Source organism: Lepisma saccharinum, chromosome 4 (assembly GCF_977018435.1).
Source record: "Lepisma saccharinum chromosome 4, izLepSacc3.1, whole genome shotgun sequence".
Classification (NCBI taxonomy): domain Eukaryota; kingdom Metazoa; phylum Arthropoda; class Insecta; order Zygentoma; family Lepismatidae; genus Lepisma; species Lepisma saccharinum.
The window spans coordinates 98,556,901-98,577,784 of record NC_139232.1 but is presented as its reverse complement, the minus strand read 5'-3'; the positions used below and the strand labels follow the sequence as shown (position 1 = coordinate 98,577,784).

The following is a 20,884-nucleotide window of genomic DNA, read 5'->3' as shown; positions in this document are numbered from 1 at the left end:
TTCATAGAATTACGAAATACTTTGTGGCGTCTGCTAACAAAAAAAAAGGAGTATGATAACACAGCCTGAATGTGTTGTGCAACTTCTTAAAAAAAGTAGCAAATTTGACTTCATTTGTCTGTGAAGCACATAGGCTACAGATACTACTACTAATATTTTGTGTCGGTGAAATATGCAAATTATATGCATTCGCAAGCATTTAAACTAATGCAATTAAAAACAATAATAATTTTCAGATTAATTCATTTTGTTATGAACGTGGAATAGGAACACTTCTCGTGGAATGCCCCCGTAGCGAATTTAAAATTTTCTGCAATGAAGGAAACGCACACATCTGACTTTAAACTGTGAGCCCAGTTTCGATTCTCTCATCTGAGCAAAAGTGCATTTAAAACAAACTTGTCGGTTCGGTGGCAAAGCGCGGTTTTGTAGTCGACTTTCGATATAGCTACCGAAGTTCCTAGGTTCGAGTCTCGGCTTAGACATGTATGTCCTTTGTTGCATCTCACTGTCAATCACCCTCGTCGTCGCGATTAACCAAAGGTGGCAGAAAAGCGAGTGCAAAACAACGAAAACACAAATAAGACAAACTTTTTGCTTCGCAAGAATCTCAACATCTGCCTTTTCTAGACGTGAGTTTTTCTGTAGAGCACGTGAACGATCGCCAGTAAAAAAAAAAAAAACACACGTCAAACTTCCTGGTCTAGGAACAAACGATTTTACAAGAACATCATTTAGATACGAGAGACCTTTAGTTAATAAGCCAATGTATTAAACAGCAGCGGATACGCCGCCGCCTGGCGGTCAAAGGTCGAAGCTACGGTGAGTTTCCAATCAAGCCGCTTCGTGATTCAATTAACATGAAGGCGGAGTCCTGTGTGAAATTCATTAATTTGAGTATAGGGGGCGGTTGCCGCTTTGGCTTCAGCTCATCGGAAACAAGTGAAGAACGCCCAGCGATCTTCGTTTTTTTAAAGCCCCCGCCACAATTCTCAGGAAAAAAAAGGTGAACTCTTCAGAACCGACATCGTTCAATACTGATGTGGTTATCTCGGAGTCATAAGCTAAGGTGAAATCAGTGTTGCTAACTTGTCTATTATTAGGCTGATACTATCATTAGTAATAAACTCAGAGGTAGTCAGCGTAGTCGTATGTCCATTGATAGCGCTATCGCCTTTGCTGTGAGGAGTCCTGGGTTCGATCCTCGCTACGAGGTGTCGTTAACGTGCCACGAACTCAATGGCAATACAATGAAAAAAATATGTTTGGAATAAAAGAAAAAATAAGTGCTCAGCGACAAACAGATGATTGTTGACCAACACAATTTTCTCTCGGTAACTAGAACCCACTCAGGACTATTTATATTAATTAGAATTTAGCAAAATTTAGCAAATTTTTCATTTGGAAACCAATTCACACATCTTTGGTTCAAAAGCTAAATCAAACATTTTTTGCTTATTTCACAAGGAAAATCAAACATCTTTTGTTAATTCAAAAACTCGACTAAATATCCTTGATTAATTCGAAAGCTGAACCTCAACCAAACGCCTCTTGTTAGTTACAAAGTTCAAACAAACTTTTTGTTTGTGTTATTAATAGTCTCCGTCTAACATCTTTGGTTAATTCAAATGTCCAATCAAATGTTTTTGGTTATTTCAAAATCTCAATCAAACATGTTTCAATAATAACAATAGTTAAATCAAATGTTTTGATTAATCTAACAGGTCAACCAAAAGGTCTTGATTACCTTGAAAGCTCAACTAAACATCCCTGGCTAGTTCAAAAGTTTAACCAAACGTATTTCATTAATTGCAAAGCTCAACCAAATATTTTTGGTTATTTAAACATTTCATTTCTGTACATGGAGGTTCCATATGTTCACCCCTTTATTTACTGATGAATTCTGCCTGGAGATGGGAAAGCGATATGATATAACCGCACTTGGAAGTTGCTAGCTGGGGGGGGGGGGAGTTTGTAGAGCTCTTTTAGTTAGCTGGGGGGATGCTCCAATGGTATAACATGATGATATAGAGACACCTGGGATGATGCTTTGTAAATTGTTTGCTAGCTGGGAGATTTCGAATTAAAAATTTTGGGTGCGCCAGCACTTAGGTTATTTTGGACCCGTCACATTATACGGGGTCCAGCCCCTTACCATAACTAAAATAGCATAATTGCAGTGTCGTGTTACTAACATATTCTGAATTTTGTTAAAAGCTGAGGCTGTAAAGGGACACTCAGCACACACGAAGACAAAAACAGGGCGACACACAGAAGTATACTGGCCATAGGGAAAGTCAATAGAGCCTCGTTAGTCTGCAAAATACAGTCAAGGGTGTACTACGTGGAAGTGACGTTGACAATTGGGTGCATATCCACCTCACTTCGAGCCCTGACGTAAACCCAAAAATACGACACAATCGATTGGTTCATTGTATGAGGAAAATGAAGGGAGTTATTGAACACAGAAAGAAAGATGCTGAGAAACGCAGAAAGCAGGAACGATTTTTCTTTTTATCGAATACGTCACTTTTCAGCCACTTTAGCTAATCGTGACATTCAGATTCCACTTTAAACTGTAGATCAACCCACAGTTAGTCAGTCTGCTTGTGCACAAAGTGAACTTACAACCAACTTCGATATTGAAAAATACAATGCAGAGGACAAGGTACCTGGCAGCACGCCCTTGACCTTATAACAGACTCATACCATGTCGGAAAAGTAACGGTCATAAGAAAGTTCCAGCAAATTAACCTTGGAGATGGCAACAGTGGCTGACATGCTTTTGGGTGGCTTGGGAAACAAGCTTGACGAGTTTACCCACTTTGACATTTCCCTGATGAAAAGTAATCACGATCGATACTCGCTCTAATTGATGCTTTGTGAGCATTTACGAACAAATAATTAATCAATTCTTGGCAGAAACAGTCACCCGGAACAAACAAACATGAAACGAACGGAAGTGATCAAAGTATTTACAGAAATAATTAGGGGCATTGGTTTTCTTTTGTCTGGTAACAATTCACCACCGTTCTACATCGTAAATATAACTAACTACACGTGCTTCAGCTTGGTCCTTAACGAAGGAAAGACCGGCATAGGAAGTGTTTCGTAATGTGTCCTAATGTATCACCTGCGCGACGGAGATAGAAGTTCTAGAGTAGCTGCAACGGTATCTCGACTGAAACAAATGAATGCAAGTCCTTGACTTACTATCGGCCGCAAAGAAGCAGGTTATTGGCGGAGGAAGAATCACATGATCTGCTTACGTCGAGGCAAGTTGGGGAGTTTCTCTCTCATTGGATCACGTCACCCGCTAGTAGAAATAGTAAGGCAAGATTTAGGGTTCAGCTGGATGAAGAAAACATACATGGTGAGGCAAGGTTTAGGTTAGGAAAACAAGTACGTGCATACAATATACACAAGGTTGATGTAACGGTTACAGTACATATTCAATTTACGCACAATCTACTTGACACTCCCAGTTGCGTGAGACGTCTGCTAGTGTGGTGGGGTGATTTGGAAAGTGGCGCCGCCTGTTATTCTTTATTTGAGGAGGCATATAAACTCTTAATTTCACAGCGGCTTTTACGTGTCCTCACAATTAAAACTCCAGGGGTGTTAGGTCTGGCAACCGTGGTGGCCATTCACCTACGTAACATCGTAGTGATTATCACAGCGCGCTACGACGCCGGTTCGAATCCCGGCCTGGGCATGGGTACTTTAGTGTCCCTTCATCAATTTCATCATATCTTCACCCATCCTCATCTTCGCGGTTAGCCAAAAATTCCAGAAGAGCGAAAGTTAAATAAACCAAAACAACCAACTAATGCCAAACATACATAATCTGACTTTTGCCTCACCCTGTGCTACGGTCGTTGATTGATTGATTTGGTGTTTCAAGTCCACTTTATGCACAGTAAGGCTAATCGGGACTGGACCTACAGTTTAAAGTGGGATCCGAACCACTATGTGCCTTCACCGGGTATCGAACCCGGGACCCACTTCGGTCGTTGACAGGAATACCGTATGGGTACTTGGACTGTATGGTACACCCATCCCAGAGTAAGACAACCTTGGAGGGAGGGTGGGCAGGGACCCATTTTTCCAAATGTCAGGGAAAATACAAATTCTCTAAAATAATAGAGATCCTATTTGACAACAGAAACTTGGCCAAGGCATCTAAATAGGTCGTCAAATTCAAAGAAAATATTTTTGAAATCCACTGGCGTACTCCAAGGGGGGGTTTATGGGGGGTTACCAATCTTTTGATTAAAATTAATGACAAAAAATGGTAACGCGATTAAGCCTTGTTTCCATGACAGAAAAAAACACTATGTCACTATGGTGACAAAGGCAGTCTCAACCTTCTATAGGGTTTTGCACAAAGTCTGAGGAAGGGCCTATAGAGGGTTGAAACGTCACATGTTAAGTGACTGAAATATAGAGTGCCTTGTCAGCACGTTTAGGGTTTTCATACAAAAAATGAATGCGAGAAGCATTCTTAAAATATCCGCAGGCTAGAAAATATAAAAGCGTCCCGATGGGGTAAAACAAAAAGGTAGACGTTTAGTGAATAGTGGAGAAATCATACGAGGAAAGGTCATACGTACACATGTACACGCACATCACTCAACACGGGAGTAGACTACCGAACGTAATACTCTTGAAAGTCAGGTTCGTTACAGGCTCCAGCACAATTCCTGGAAGGAGCCAGGAACTGGAAAAAGCTGTGGGATCGAGGTTACAGACAATCTCCTCTGTGATGAGAGCGACCGAGCAACTTCCCGACTCGGAGATGGTGAGGTGCCCAGTTGCCCGTGTTCTCTGACCCGCCAGGTCATTACGAGGTCGCCGGTTTGACTGGTGGCCAGGCTCGACTGGATTTATTTGGCAGGTGTAGAGCTAGTGTTGCTACCTCAGGAATCAATCTTCATTTTTATCGAGAAAGAAAATCCCCGCCCACCACATTATCAAGGATATCTTTCAAGGCAGAAGCTGGACGACAGGTCTAATCTCAGCATTTGCCTAGAATGGCTGAAGAAACGCAGAGCAAAGTGTGGGTTGTTGCTCTCACCACGGCCAGGTGGTAGAAATAACGTCAATTCAGATTAATATGAATGTTCATTTATTCATCGTTCTCTGCCTTAACCCTAAGGGGGGCTCAAAGGCCCACACTTTTCTTAATCACTAAAATTCAAGAAACCACTTTGTTATTGGACCACTGCTTCCTTTGTTGTTTAGAAATGTATAGTTGTACATTAATTGCAATAGTTATAAAAATTGCCAGCATTAATAAAAAATAAGAATCAATTATTGCAAGAGTGTCACACATATTCTATCACTTACTAAACCTCGAAAAATATATTAATGTCGCATCAATGATATTTTGGTCACGTTCATTCGTATAGTAATTATAATAATTTCAAAAATTAACAAACAATTGTACATGAAATCTGATTTCAGATTTGACATCCTGACGAAATTCTAGCGTATGGTCATGTATTACATGACCCACCTATCATTTTAAATAAAAAAGTTGAATTCAAGATGGCGACCGTCCCTGTGACGTACTCCAAAAGGTGTCCGTCCTCCTAGACCTATTTTGTATCGCCCATATCAAATTCCATGAAAATACATCACTGCGGATTTTACAAGGCGTGGTAAGGGACTTCTGATACACCCTGTACACTCTTTCAGACATGAGGGTTATGTCGGAACAGACATCCCGGGGGGGGGGGGGACTTACAGGTCCACCACGTGACTTTTGCCGTTATTTACGTTAATTTTAGGATTTTTTGAACAAAAATAATATATAAATATTGAAACACACTGGGGAAAGATATAATTTATTCTCAATTTTTTTACAAAAATATGAAGTGTTTGAAAAATCTAAAAGAAAAGAGGTGGTGACAGCCCCCTAAACAGATTTTTCACTGCAATCTCCAAATTTTCCGATTTTGCGCCTTATACTTCATAGGATAGCATAGGATTCACTTAATTGAATATCATCATCTGATACTTTCACCTTCCCAGCATCCTCGGATCCTGGCATGACTTTTGAAACAGCTAAGAGTACTAAAAACTTAGGGGTGCGACAGCGCGTGTAGAGTAGCTGTGGTTCAGTCGGTAGGATCTCTGATGTCACGATGGCAACTTTTTCTGCCAATGTCCCTGCACAGGTTGCTCTGGAGTTAGCCCAACCTCGCGTCAGGTAGCCCTAGTATGTAGGGCGGAAGAAGGGTGGTGCTGAACACCTCCACTAATGTTGAGATCGAGAATGTGCAGTGCACATACGTAGCAATAAATATTGATCTTAGAAGGGACATCTTATGTCATGTTTTTACCCCACGAGTATGTACGGTGATGTGTCCAGAAAGGGGGTTGGGGGTAATAAACCCCTTTTGGCTGAGTTATCCGACACAAAAGAAGGGTGTGGAAAATTACATATACCAAAAACATTACCTGTTGTTACAGTTACACTATATTCCTCTGCATCATGTAAGACATGTCTTTATACGCCAATGACTGTGTGTGTGTGTGTGTCTGGTAGTGCCTGAGAGAAGGCAGGACTTACTCTCTCCCTAGAAACGAAAATAAAACATCACGATGTCAGCCAGCAGAGGGGAGGGGGGAAGGGGTAAGATCTCTTCTCACTCCAACTGGTTTTCCGCCAGGCGTACAAAAACAAGAAAGAAGAAAGTCCAGGTGTGGCAGAGGACACTTGAACCCTTTGGGTGGTTCCAGCGTCACCCGAGAGAGGTCACTGGTGTTGTGAAGGCACCCCCCGCTGCGGCCGGTGCTGGCCAACAGAAGGTGAGGTCTTCTTTGATCTTTGGCCAGAGGAAGCGAGCTTGCTGGATACAGACCATGGCCAAGACGGCAATGAGGGGGATATTCTAAATTCTAAACAACTGTACCAATTTAGAAATTCTTCTCCAGCATTCAAGAAAATCTTCGCTTGGTTTGCCTTCGCTGAAGTCTAGATAACAGAGACACAAAATAGGCTCACGGTGCTAAACCACTAACAACTTTATGTAGACAACAGCAAAAGCAAATCATACAGAGATTCACTCCAATGCTCCAGAAGAAATCTTAACAGATGTCACTTTGTAGCTCTTGGGTTAATCGCGACGATGATGATGAAAATAAACATGGAGATAGACCGTGGGAAAGGAAAAGGGAAACATTGGAAGAGACAAAGAAAAATGAAAAAAACAGGGAAAAAGAATGATGCAAAGAGAGGAGGGGAAGAAAGAAAGGAAGAGAGAGAAGGAAAGAAAAAGTAAGATAAAGAAGAAAAGAAAGAATGAAAAAGAAGGAAAGGAAGGAAAGAAGAGAGTTAAGAGAGTTATAGAGAAGGAAAAAGATGGAAAGAAAGGAAGAAAGAAAAAGAATGAAATAAAAATAAAAATGAAGGAAGCAAGATAGAGAAGGAAACATGGAATGAAAGGAAGAAAGAGAAAGAAAAAACGAAGAATGAGAAAGAATGAAAGAAAAAGAAAAATGAAGGAAGAGAGAGAAAGAATGAAAGACATAGAAAATGAAGGAAGAGAGATAGAGAAGGATACAGATGGAAAGTATTGCAACGGAAGCGAAGCAGTTAATCAAGAAGTAAGTGCGGGAAACTTGGGAAATGAGAAGGTGATCACTTTCGGTCACGCGATTTCAAGTAAGAGACAAACAAAATAATAATATTCGGTTCATTAAGAATGTTCACGACAAATCTGTAGAAGGAGTTATGACTGGCATTGTACAGTGGGATCCATGAGTATTACCGTGCAAATTGTCCATCACCATGTTCGTGCACTTTATTTGACCCAATAAGAGCTTCAAGAAGAATTAAAAGAAAACTCAAAAACTCAAAACAAGCTGTTGACAACTTCTGCACCAGCATACATAAAAATACATCTCTTTAAAAGCACGTAGGATGTAAGAGAAAAGTTAATGGAAATAGTCATGGACAATTTGCACGATAATACTCATACTCTGTACTGGCACAGAGGTTCAAACCAAAGAACAAAACTCAAGTAGGGCATTCTGGGTAACACGCCCGTCGTCCAATCAGCATCCGCACAAGCAAGCTCTCACGCCCAGGGAACGGATCGCCATAAACATTGGCCGAACAGCAATTTGTCGGCAGAAAACACATCGGTCGTGGATGCCTGTCGGCCGGTAATGAAGTGGTCGCGGGTTCTTCGTTTGGGAACATCGAGAGAAAAAAAAATTTGAGCTTGCCGATTCAGAAAGGAGATACTTTCTCACGACATTTGTCACTCCGTGCTCAAATGATCTTCGGCACGCTACGTGGATATTTCCCTGAAAAATTGGCTCATTTTGAGTAGGCGAGGGGGGCGGTATTGCAAAAAATTTGCAGCATTGGAACTTTGGGCAATTCGTGGACGACAATTATTTCCTTTGAGATCACGTTAGAAAGAATGGTTTCACATCATTTCCATTTTCTGCAGCGAACTTCTTTTACAGGTTGGGTGTATCAGGATTACATTCCGTTTAAATGCGCGTGCTAGCATTTGTCAGTTGTTTTTTATAGAGGCGCGTGATCTTGATTGACGCAGTAAGATTGGCGCCACTGTTCTGCAACTTTTCAGTTGGTGAGAGGCAGCCATCTGGGTAGGATGTGTTTCTAGCACGCAGCATGGGTTTGAAACTACAGCAGCGCGTGGAATCAGGTTTTGTTTGACAAAATTGATAATGTGGTTTGTAAACAGTCTACGCTATCTGCACAGTATTACTTTGATGTTAGTAAAGAGGCATGTGTGGATGCCACAGCGAGCTGAACAAGGTTGTTTCGGATTAGCTAAGCCTCAAAGAAAGGCTTCAATGATTGCCTTGATAAATGGATTCAACGTTGGAATCAGCGTACCATTTCAGAAGGAGACTATTTTGAAAGTATGTATTTGAAACACCTGTTACCTTTTTATACACCCTCGTATACAGGCTGAACTTTAATCTAAATTTGAGGAAAATGAACATTATTAATCACAATTTCTGCAACACTACACGAGCAAGACTCACGAATTCACGACACAAAAAATAGGATTGATTTGGTTCATTTTGCTTCGCATTTCTGCCACAGTTGACTAATCGCGAAGATGAGAATGAAAGATGATATGATGAAATTAGTGCAGGAGCTCTCACAAAGAAAATCCATGCCCAGGTTGGGACTCCAACCCGTGACCACTACCGTCATAGCACGCTGTGTTAACTACTTCGTCACCGACGTCGGCAACACAAAACTAGGGACGATGCCAAATTTCGTATCGTCCGTCTGACGAACGGGTATCGAATTGAGGATCTCTCTCGAATTTAGAATGCATTGACTCCAGCTCATCTCTTCTTCACCATACCCAGGGTATAGAATCCCCACACGTCATTTTTCGAGCACTGTAACGTCATATTTCAAGAAAAGATTCTCGAATGTAATTTCACCTCCGCCTTCCCGTATCTAAACTCTGATCGGGAGACAATTTAGCGGTCCTGTTTGACACAAGGGAGCCTCCCCCTCCCCGCCTCCAGATCGTGAGCCTCACCTCATCACGACGCTCGACGAAGGCGATGAAAACGTGACCTCGTAGGAACGAGGAATTTGTCCCGGGTGTCACGTGACAGCGAATCGCAATTTCGACCACCCTCTAACCGACAATATATCATTTTTCTAGCGAGAAGACGTTCTTCCTGTATTCAGTTTGGCTACAGCCCATCTGAACCATATGAACCACTGCACCAAGTGTGACCTGGCTGCGTTTTGCAAACTAACGAGGCTCTCGCGTCTGGATTCACAACCAGTGTAATCATCTGTGGAGCTTGTGTTGTGTTGTCCACGTATCATCATCATCATCATTCATCCTTATTTTGGTAATTAGCCAAAAGTGGGAGAAAAGCGAAGTGAAATTAAACAATCACTCTTTCAATACCACTAGCGACTATTGATATTTATTTAACTTGCTCTCATTCTAACGACTGGATCATGAAAAATCACAATAAGTCAAGTGTTTCCTCATATCCAGTGGCGTGCCCAGGATTTTCGAAAGGGAGGGGGCTACGTATACTTTGTTGGTAGTCAGTTCTCGTATTGTCCTTTTCCTGCCTTTGAGTTCTTTTACGAATATTGGGCAAAAGGAGGTTACGACCCCCATCAACCCTTCCTTGGGCACGCCACTACTCATATTTTATACACTGTTAGAAGTTACTGTAAAATTTACACTAATCTACCGTTAAAAATTGAACAGCTTGCCTGTTAATTTGCAAAAACGCGGGAACGCATCCAGTTTTTTTATTGAGCGCATGCGCATTCAATGTAGTCACACCCCTGTGCTGTGGTTAGAATGAGAAGTACAGATGGCGTCGTTATCGATTGGAATATTAAACACAGACACTCGTATATGTTATATACACACAGCATTTCAAATTTTATATTTTATATTGCATAAATATATTGATTATAAATTGCAGTTGGATGTACCATAAATATATTTTTAATAACTGGACCATTAAAATTGCATTATTTATATCAGCTATGTAATTGCTGCGAATACTTTAAAAAAGATCACGATGATTTTGCAAGTTAGAAGTATCTTGTAGTGATGAATTATTTCCAATTAAGGTTCAGTACACTAAGTGCCGTAATGTAGTTACCGCTAATATAAATGGGACATCTACATCCTGAAATATTCGCTTCCCTGCACGGCATTATGTGTGTTACCTAATTCTACGGCTATGAGTAACTTTTTCAATATCGCTAAATAGGCAACACACATAACGCCTTGCAAGGATCTAGTCGTTCCATTTTTATTGGCGGTGACTGTACATTCAGCTCACATCATCCAGCAAAATCCCTGTAAAAACAAAGTGAAAGTTGTCATCATATTCTGCATAGTTGCATATATACTCAGGATAGAATTCCGCTTTTGGAGGCGTAAATAGAAAAAGTTATCGAGAAGATTCGTTTGCCTTGACCTCCATATGCAGTGAAAGCTTGAAAAATGGCAAACTGTATATGCTATATTTTGCTCGTAGAATATATTCGTGACGAAAGCGAGAATTGACTTTCGAGGCCGAGACGAATGTTTATAACAAGACGAGACCGAGAAGTCAGATACAACTTGACACGAGACAGGGAAACTTGTCAAGTCTCGCGTTTTTTCTCGATATCAACTCCATAACTGCAACGAAAACCTAGACAGTGCTCCATAAGCAACGCGATTAGCTAATAACCGATTTGACGTCATTTTTTGTGACCCTCTAGGTTCATGATTGATGACATACTGAGGGAAAACTACGCAGTGCTCCATAAGCAACATGATTGGCTAATAACTAATTTGACGTCATTTTTTGTGACCCTCTAGGTTCATGACGATATACTGAGAATGACGAACTTGTTTGGTAATACTTATGCATGCCACTGTACCAGGAATTTAACAGCGCACCATACAGCCGAAATGTGATGTCTGGACCTAAACATACAAGCCCCAAACTCACAACTTTCGAATTAGGAAGTGATATCGTCATCAGATGAAAATGGACTGTGGCACATGACGTACAGAAGCTACAGAACAGAGACCATCCTGGGAATCGGTGCTCAACTGCTGGACTAGTCGTGACTGCTCCCAGCCAACGAGAAGCATCTGGATACCTGCTACCATTCCACGCTCGGCAACTCCGAAGCGTATAATTTTCTTGTAAATATGACGACCTCAATGAATCCGGTAGCATTGCGAAATTTGATAATGGCACAGTTGTAATACGCCTTGCTGTTTCGTCGCCTCCCCTTCACAAACCAAAGTTAAGTTCCTCGTAATTTTTTCCCCTCTCTCGCGACGAGGTCCTTTCGCCGCTGTCAAAAAACTGCCTCTGACGTCACAGTGCTCCAAAAACTCTGGTTACCCAACGTGTTCGTGAGCAGTGGAAATATTTGTCATGTTTCTAAGCTTTCGAGAATCGCGGGCTGGACAGCTTGAAACGGTACTGTATACTCGCTTTTTGAACACTATAGTCGTGACGAAACGTGAGCGCAAAGAAAGTTTGTTTCAAGTGTACCGTACGCACATATAGGCGAATCGGGACTGGACCTACAGTTTAAAGTTGAATACGAAATGCACCGGTGAAGGAAATGAGTGTCGCCTACCGTTCTGCACATTGAAATGGTAAAATTTCATTCAGGGCCAGGACCTGCCAGAGGGTTTTCATTGGGTGTGGTCAGCGCATGGAGTCCCACCGCCGCGGTATTCTGGCATTCGACGCCGTAGCTTCTACCGCTTGCAAGTAGTTTCCAAATTATCCTCACGATGCTAGGCCAACATAGACATTTTGAAGTTCCCACAGGAGACCGAATCCGGGACCGTTCGCACCAATGGTCAGAGCTCTATCGGCTACGTGGGAGTTGTGAAATGTACCAAGACAACACAAGGTAGGGATCAAGAAAGAGCGGAACAGAGACGGAAGAAAAAATGTAATTAACAGAGAAAAATGAATGAAAATAAAGTGACAAAGAAAGGAGGAAAAAGCAAAAAACAGACGAAGATGAAAGAGAGAGAGAGTGGCGGGGAGAAAGAAAGAAGAAGAAAGAGAACGTTACCACACAGGCTGTTGGAAGAACATTTCTTCTGTCATGTTAAGACTCCAAAAAAATATGCCACCACGTTTTCTGAACAACTACAATGACGTGGTGATAACGCATTTGCCTTGTAATCCAAGGGATCCAGGTTCGGTTCCCTGGGCGAGAAACATTGCACAGTGTTTCCGATTCCCCTTTAAAGCAGGATTGTCAAAGGTCAAGGAATTTTAAATTCCGGTCCAGGAGAGAAAATTAGCAAGCGTAAATGGGTTATGGACCGTAAAGAACCTTTTTATCTGTTAGATATTTCAATTCGGTCGAGGAACCTTTTTTCCTGATAAATTTATGGGACCTTTTTCCGGAAGAATTTCAATTCGGTCCAGGAACCTTTTTTCAATCAAACAATACCCAACTTGGACCGAATTTAAATTGTGCGAGAATAAGGTTCCGGTACTGCAGAGGAACCCAATAGAATTTATGGGTTCGTGGACCTTCAACAACCCTATTTCAAATTGGCCACTGTAGGCCCAGGCCCTATTTAGCCGCCAGAACTTTAGTGTCATCGAGTGTTAAAGAGCTCCATACGTGGGGATTGTTGTTGATTTGGATTATTTTACCTCGCTTCTCTGCCAATTTTGGCTAATCGCGAAGATGATGAGTGATGATATGATGAAACTAATGGCGACACACACAAAGAACAGCCATGCGAAGGCCGGGATACGAACCCGTCACCCCTGCCATCGTAAAGCCCTATGCTAACAGAGGTCGGTGCATGCTTGGTGATGTCTGATAGCCAACTGTGTAACAACACGCCAAAGATGATGTAGAACAATACCAATTTCGTATTAACACCAACAAAAGTGCTGTTACAGCATGACTACACTCGGCGTTAATTTACGCCACATTTCTTTTTTTTACAGCGTAGCGAAAACAACATATGCTATGACACACAACCGAGTCCTTTAGATTACCAAACGTGAGAGAATCAGCCAAGACACTTCTCAGACCTTGACACCCAAGGAATCCACCTGTTGCTAGCGTCAGTAACACCTTTCCATCCTCAACAAGAAAACATCTCAGCGACCTTGTCACTATTTTCACTGGGGCAAGGGTTCGATGTCGGACTCTTTTTATCTGTTTCCCACGCGAATTCGTTCTCTCCCATGGTCTTACCTGGCTCTGCACCTGGCCGTGACCTGGTTCCCGAAGACTTCTCCAGCCGAAGAGCCTTGCCGTGCTGCGATGTACCAACAATGCGCTTTCACCCGTGGCAAATTGTTCCAGGTTGGGTGTTTGTTTTTGAGTCCAAATGTCTTGAAACCATCTTCGGTAGGAAAAATCAAGTTGGGCGGATGGACAGCCAAAAGGAATTGTACTTTACTTTTATCAACACTCTATATAAGCTGAGTTCCTGCTCAATGTTCCAAAGAAAATTCTATGACCTTTCCAGGCTTCCAGATCGCTACCGTACAATCATGAAGTGGAAACGTAAAAGCGCCATCTCTACTTGAATTATGAATCATATTTTAAGGTATTTGAAAATACACACTTATTGTCATGTGAGAACAGAATTTGGTAGGCTGTCTGACTGCTTTCGGGTGGGACTTTTAACAGCACTGTCCGTGCATGAAGCGGCTCTGGGCTTTGACTGCCCAGCCTCTAAATGTGTAGCCGCGAGCAACCTTGGTGGTTGAATACGGCCGGAGCGTTGTACTGACTACACCACCTGCAGAAATGACAGAGATTGTGAATGTTTGGGAAAGTACCTCTACAACCCCTTTCAAGCCTTCATAGCACGTTTCAATGCGAAGGGTTGCTTTATGTTGTTTTTTACCTGTGACCATGGGCGTTCGGAGGAGAGGCAAGAGGGGACGTTGCCCCTCCATTCACACACCCCGACACCATATACTTTCTACAAAGGTCCAATCTTGGCTGTTTATTTACTTTCATAATCCAATGAATACCAACCCCCCTCCCCCCCCCCCCCAGATGAACAAGTCTGGACATACCCCTGCTCTTCATCGACAACGAATACCAGCCTAGAACTTGAGTGTCTGCACAGAATCCGGACTGGACCTATAGTTTAAAGTGGGTTAAGTGAACTCGTCCGATATCGAACCAGGAACTCCATCATTACAAAGCTATGACGTTACCACTACGTCATAGGGGAGGCCACGTGAGTCTTAAAGTATATATTTCACACATATAATTTCATTTCCGTAGCAGCAATTTGAGTTAATTACTTTAAGGACTGATACTTACAAGAGTGGTGCTTGGGTCCCGGGTTCGATACCCGGTGGAGGCACATAGTGGTTCGGATTCCACTTTAAGCTGTATGTCCAGTCCCGATTAGCATTACTGTGCATAAAGTGGACTTAAAACATAAATTTATTAAAAAAAAAAAAGTGGTGCTCTAGGGGAGAACATGACTTCCTTGCCCCTTCTCCCGCTGAGGGGACAAAAAAACAACAACTCCTGAGCTCCATTTTCTATCTTGCACCAAAATTTGAGTTTACAAATGTGGGATCTGAAAGATTTCTGACGTTGGCTACCGCCCACCATTTCCCACCCTGCAACGGCTGCACCGACCCCGTGACTAAGGTTATTTGAAACCAGCGCATGTGCCTCAAACTCCATGTGCCCTCGTATTGGAATGTAACCGAAGCCCATAAAAGAACCGGCGAAATCAACAGCTTAAATGTATGGAGCAACTACCCAATAAGAAAAATAAATCATCGACAAAAAGGGAGAATTTAGTGTCATAAAATAGGTCCTTAAAGCAACGCGGTTTTCTCCGGCAAATTACAACTCTCGATCATGTTCGATTGTCTGCGCCCCCATAATCGATTGCAAGTAATGGAAGCGGTAAAGGCAGGAAAAGTACAAGAGGAAAGATTCAATACGTGGCCACCTTCTAAGAGCACGATCCCATAAAATATAATTCTACCATAAAAAAACCCACGGGGAAAAGCGGCGCCTTGGTTCTTCAACTAATATTTCCACGTCCGAAAGACATAAGTGTCAATCAAAATTCATGCAAACACGTAGAGCAATTGTGATGAACGTTACGTTTCCTCCCCCCTTTTTCTGTTACAATCTTCAATGCAGTTATTTATATGCTTCCTTTGTGCATCTATTTTGATTGTAGTCAATTTGAGTTTTGTTACTTAGGGTTTCTTTTCTACCGATTTTGGCTAATCGCGATTATGATATGATCAAATTGATGGGTCAATGACAAAGAACAACCATGTACGCTTCTAGTTTTCTTAGCGGCGCATGCGCATTCAATGTCGTCACCTCTCTGTGCTGTGTTTAGAATGAGAAGTATAGATGGCGCTTTTTATCGAATGGAATATTAAATACAGGCACACGCTCGTATATGTTATATGTACAGCATTGGGATACACAACAAAAACTTTAAAATGTAATATTTTATTTTGCATAAAGATAATTATTATACAAACCACGGTCGGGTATGTAAATGCCGCTAATATTTGAAAACTAATACGATCATTATACAGGACACCTAGATCAAATTTGGGTTGTACGTTTACGCTCACACCCCTATAAATACGAACTTACGCCTCCCTCAAATGGAAAAGCCTGGATATCAGCCTAAAACTTTAGTTTTAAGTCCACATTCTACACAGAAAGGTAAATTGAGACTGGACCTACAGTTTAAAGTTTGAACCCAACCATTACGTCTGGGTATCAAACGTGAGACCCCTTGATTGAAAGCGATGAAGTTATCACTGCGCCATCGATGAGGCCACGTCACACATATTTCATTTCAGTCACAGTTAATTACTTTAAGAACTGATATTTACAAGAGTGGTGCATTTGGGGAGCACATTAGTTTCTTGCCCCTTCTCCCCCTGGAGGAAGAAACCTCCTGCGCCCCATTTTCTGGAAGCAAAGTTTGAGTTTACAAATGTGGGACTTCGAAGGTTTCTTACGTTGCCCAGTTTGGCTACAGCCCACCATTTCCCACCCTAGAGACGCCCGCGGTTGCACCAACCACCGTAACCCAACCCTAACGAAAGCTATTCGAAGCCAGAGCATGTTGCTCAAAGTCCAATCGCACAGAATATGCCCTCGTATTGGATGCAACCGAAGCCCATAAATCAACTGGCGAAATCAACAGCTAGGCCCAGACTGGGATTCGAACCCGGGCCACTAAGCATCGTAGCTCGGTGTGCTAACTACTCCGCCAAGGAGGTCGGTTGTATGTAAATTTCTTGGCATTATGGCGACGATGACAATGCACGATGAACTGGGGCTTCCCACTTTGTATCGAGTTCGACCAATGCCTTCTAATAGCAAGGCCTGTGTAGAGACTGTGTGTTGGTATGCAACGTCATCATTGGTAGGTCATGACTGTTCACTTTACTTCGCTTTTCTTCCACTTTGGGCTAGTCGTGAAGATGAGGATGAGTGATGAAATTGGTGAAGAGACACTAAGAAAATCCATGCCCAGGATTGAATTTGAACCGCGTCTCACTTCAGAAGGAGACTGTGTTGAAAGTTTATAATTGAAATTCAATAAAGGCCAACAGTCTTAAAGCACTGGCGTACGTAGGATTTTCTTTCGGAGGGACATCGAATTATAAAGATCATGTATCTGCGTTCTGGGGGAAGGCGGATACAGTATAAAATATATCGTAATTACCATTTTTAACCTTAGCTTTAAGCTCACAGACAAAAATGCTAATCGGAGATCATTTTAAGGGGAGTTTGTATGCGCAACTTTCGTCTTTCCCGAGCTTTTTACTGCTTTAATTTCAAAATTTTCGCTTTCTCCAAATTTAGGGAAGGACTGCAGCCCCATCAGCTCCCCCCTACGTCCGTCAGGGTCTGAAAGTAATACTATTAGTCCCAGTGGCGGCGATTGGGTTCGAAAACTGGGGGGGGGGGGGCAACAGCCTAATTGCCGCCACTGATTAGTCCAGTTATTTTTCATATATCCTTGCAACTTACCACAACGTGAACTTAAACGTTGCTACCTTCTGATTGGCATAGAAGAACGTCGCGCTAGACAATACACCACAGAGGCCGGAGAGGTATTAACACGTACACATCACCATGTAAGCCTGACTGATTACTGACCTTAAAGCAGTTTAGGAAGTGGTGCTTTCCGCAGAATAATCACTGCCTTCACTTTCTTGCCCCGAGCGGGTGAAGATACAGGGAACATGGCGTGCGAGCCTTGTGGAATCTGATTTGCCTAATTTTTTTTTACAGCGTCTTAGCACGCGAGTTTCGATTCTTCGAGCGAGAACGAACGGTAAGTTGGTTGGAAAACATCTCCGAGGGAGCGGAGAAAATTCTGATGCTGGGCGATTGATCGCTGCTCTCGATACAATGAACCCATGGCATGTGGGATACCTCGCTGTGGGGCAGGGAGCGGAAGGGCAGGGGCGGGTTCATTATCGGACAAAATGCATTGCTCCTGAGAGGATATTCACTGCATTGGAATGAATTCTAGCGTTAAAATATGCATGCCAATGCCTGATGGTAACCTATCCCAGAAAGATTTGATTTGATTTTTGTTATATAGCGTCGCTTTTCTGTCACTTTCCGCTCATCGCGACGATGAGGATGAAATTGATGAAGGAACACTCACATAAAACACCCATGCCCAGGCCGGGATTCGAACCCGATGTCTATGGTAGCGCGATATGGTAACCACTCCGCCACGGAAGTCGGATCTCCCAAAAAATGCTAATAAATCAACAACGTTTCACATAGTAGCGACACACGCCTCCACTCAACTGGTAAGATCCTCAGGTGACACGCGACAAGAGCATATAATTGGATTTGGATTTGTTATTTTATAAGTCCACTTTATTCACAGATAGGCTAATCGGGACCGGGCCTTCAGTTTAAAGTGGGATCCGCCACGTGGCTCCACCGGGTATCGGACCCGGGACCCCTTGATAAGAAGGCGACGACGTTACCACCGCACCATCGAGGAGACATTGTGAGGATACAATCAAGTCATACTATAGGTATAGAAACAAGTAGACTAACTTTGTGGCTGGCAAAGACTAGTGTTGAATATTGAATATAATGGACAACTGCTGAGTGAAAATGGGTGGTAATTGTTCCGTTCGGCTGTAATTCATGTGCTTGCACCGTTTTCACATTCCTAGTTACAGCCAACAGGTGGGGTAAGCAGTTCACGAACGTAGCTGTAAAAAAAAAATCTCGCCGTATCCTTAACAGATAGGCATCCTCAAGCACACGCATGTAAGGCGAAGGCATACAAGCTAGGATAAAGATTAGTAACGTCGTACATCGAAGAACTTAAAACCTTATTGACCCAAACAAACATGTTACACAGGACAAGAATCACTGAAACTTTGCAACAGAAGAATCACCTACCTGGTTTGATTATCCTGAGGTCTACACCGTTCCCCGTGGATCCTGGGAGCTGGGGGCTATACCGAGGCACTTGAAGGACTACAGGAGACGGCGGCGTGGATGAAGACCCTGTACTTGAGCTCTTTAGGCTCAAATCTACAGGCTCCATTTGGATCGGAGGGCACTCCGCCTGGAATAGAGAAGAAAACAAGTGCTTTAATTTCTCACGGCCTTATTTTAAATAGTTAAGGCAATTTTGGACTTCTGATCTGCCGCACCAAAGTCATTTCTGAATATGATACCGAAGACTTGCATCTGCTTATAGAGCGACCACAAACAAAATAATCTTCCACAAGCCTTCGTGCATCTTTTCCTCCAGCTCGGGCCATAAGGAACTCCACTAAGCCTTCCGTCCACGTGCGAGTACGATTCACGTGGTTCTGAATAGGTTCCTTAGCTTGTGGTTACACAATAGTATTCCTGCTAGAGCATTCAGGAACAGTAAAATAAAATAACAGAACTGACACAAGGATTCACCTGAATAATCTAAAGGAATTCTAGACAAGCGAACGAAAACAAGTCCTCTGCGCTAGGGCTCGACCAATGAACGCGCTAGAGGGAAAGGGGCTACATGGAGGGTCAACGCGGCTGCAGCTACCAGACGCTTGTGGCAGCGCGTGTTACACGGAAACATGGTGTGAAGACACCCAAATATCAACCTCACTTCCACGTATAGTCCACGCGTTTACTTCGTTAACGTCGAAAAACTGAAGAATGCCGCCGCCACGAACGTGAGCGCAGCTGTCATTCCGCTCGTCTACTCCACGTGGAGTCTCAGTCACATGACTGCCGATACGATGTTGCCGTACTTTGCAACTTCAATGTGGAGACCGTGGGAAGGTGCTTGTGTGCGAAGGGACAAGGTGGCGTAGAGTAGATGTGTGGCTACACTGTGCGTTGAATGTGATTGTTACAGCTGGTGGGCGTGCTCCGTAGACTTCAAAGCCAGCCGGTCGTTAACGTAGCTAGCGCGTCGACTAAACTACATCCTGGACTGTATTTTGAAGACTAACGAAGGACTGGCTAGTATAACCATGTATGGGGGCCTGTGTTTTGTCCTGTCCTTTATGTATATGATTGTTGTCTCATTCTTTTCATCTTAGCGCCTTTTATCCTCATCTTCGTGATTAGCCAAAAGTGGTAGGAAAGCGAAGCAAATTAACACAAACAAACTACTTAGAAACGCAATTCCCGCTTATTTTCCATTCCCAGTACTTTGGCCTACACAGCTTATATAAAAATGGATATATCAGTAACAACTACTTCAAAAGGGCCATAACATTTCCCCTTTAAGCTCCTCTTGATTTAAATTGACCTAATTTACTTCGCTCTTTTGCCACATTTGGCTAATCGCGAAGATGAGGTTGAATGGTGATAAGAAGCGATGGATGAAGGGACAATCACACACATATATAAACAACACAGAGGATTATAGTTGCCGTGAGTCCAGACGCCACAGCCTCGCTAGTCTGCAAAGTAGTACAGTCCATGGCAGTAGCAGCGATTGGTTCCAAAACCGTGGGGGCAAGGTGCAAAAACTGGGGGGCAAAGATAGTATTATTCCCTTTGTAGATAAGATTTAGCATTGTGCAGAGGCAAAATTGGCGAAAAGTGGGGGCAACTGCGCCCCTCACCTCCTAATCGCAGCCACTGGTCCATGGTGTACTACGTGGAAGAGACATTTGGGTATCTTCGCAAACGGTCACCCCCTTACCCGGCCTGCAGCTGATTTCAACATAATTAGGTACGCAGCTAACAGCCTTGCAGATCATACAATACCTTACGCAATGACCCCCCTTTTTCTTTTCAGGAATTCGATCCCAAAGTTTTTCCGTTTTGCAAGAGAGGTGTGTTCGGAAAGGAGGGTGGGGGAGGGCATTCCCTTTT

At 42.8% G+C, this 20,884-nt stretch overlaps 1 protein-coding gene across 1 annotated transcript in view; it reads right to left on the bottom strand.

Moving 5' to 3' along the window:
- LOC145986657 (uncharacterized) overlaps nt 1-20,884 on the bottom strand; it is a 426,247-nt gene that overhangs the window by 265,668 nt on the left and 139,695 nt on the right. The window contains exon 3 of the mRNA XM_083120936.1: nt 18,959-19,127. Coding sequence (XP_082977062.1) covers nt 18,959-19,127 — 169 coding nt within the window. The remainder of the gene's footprint in view (nt 1-18,958; nt 19,128-20,884) is intronic.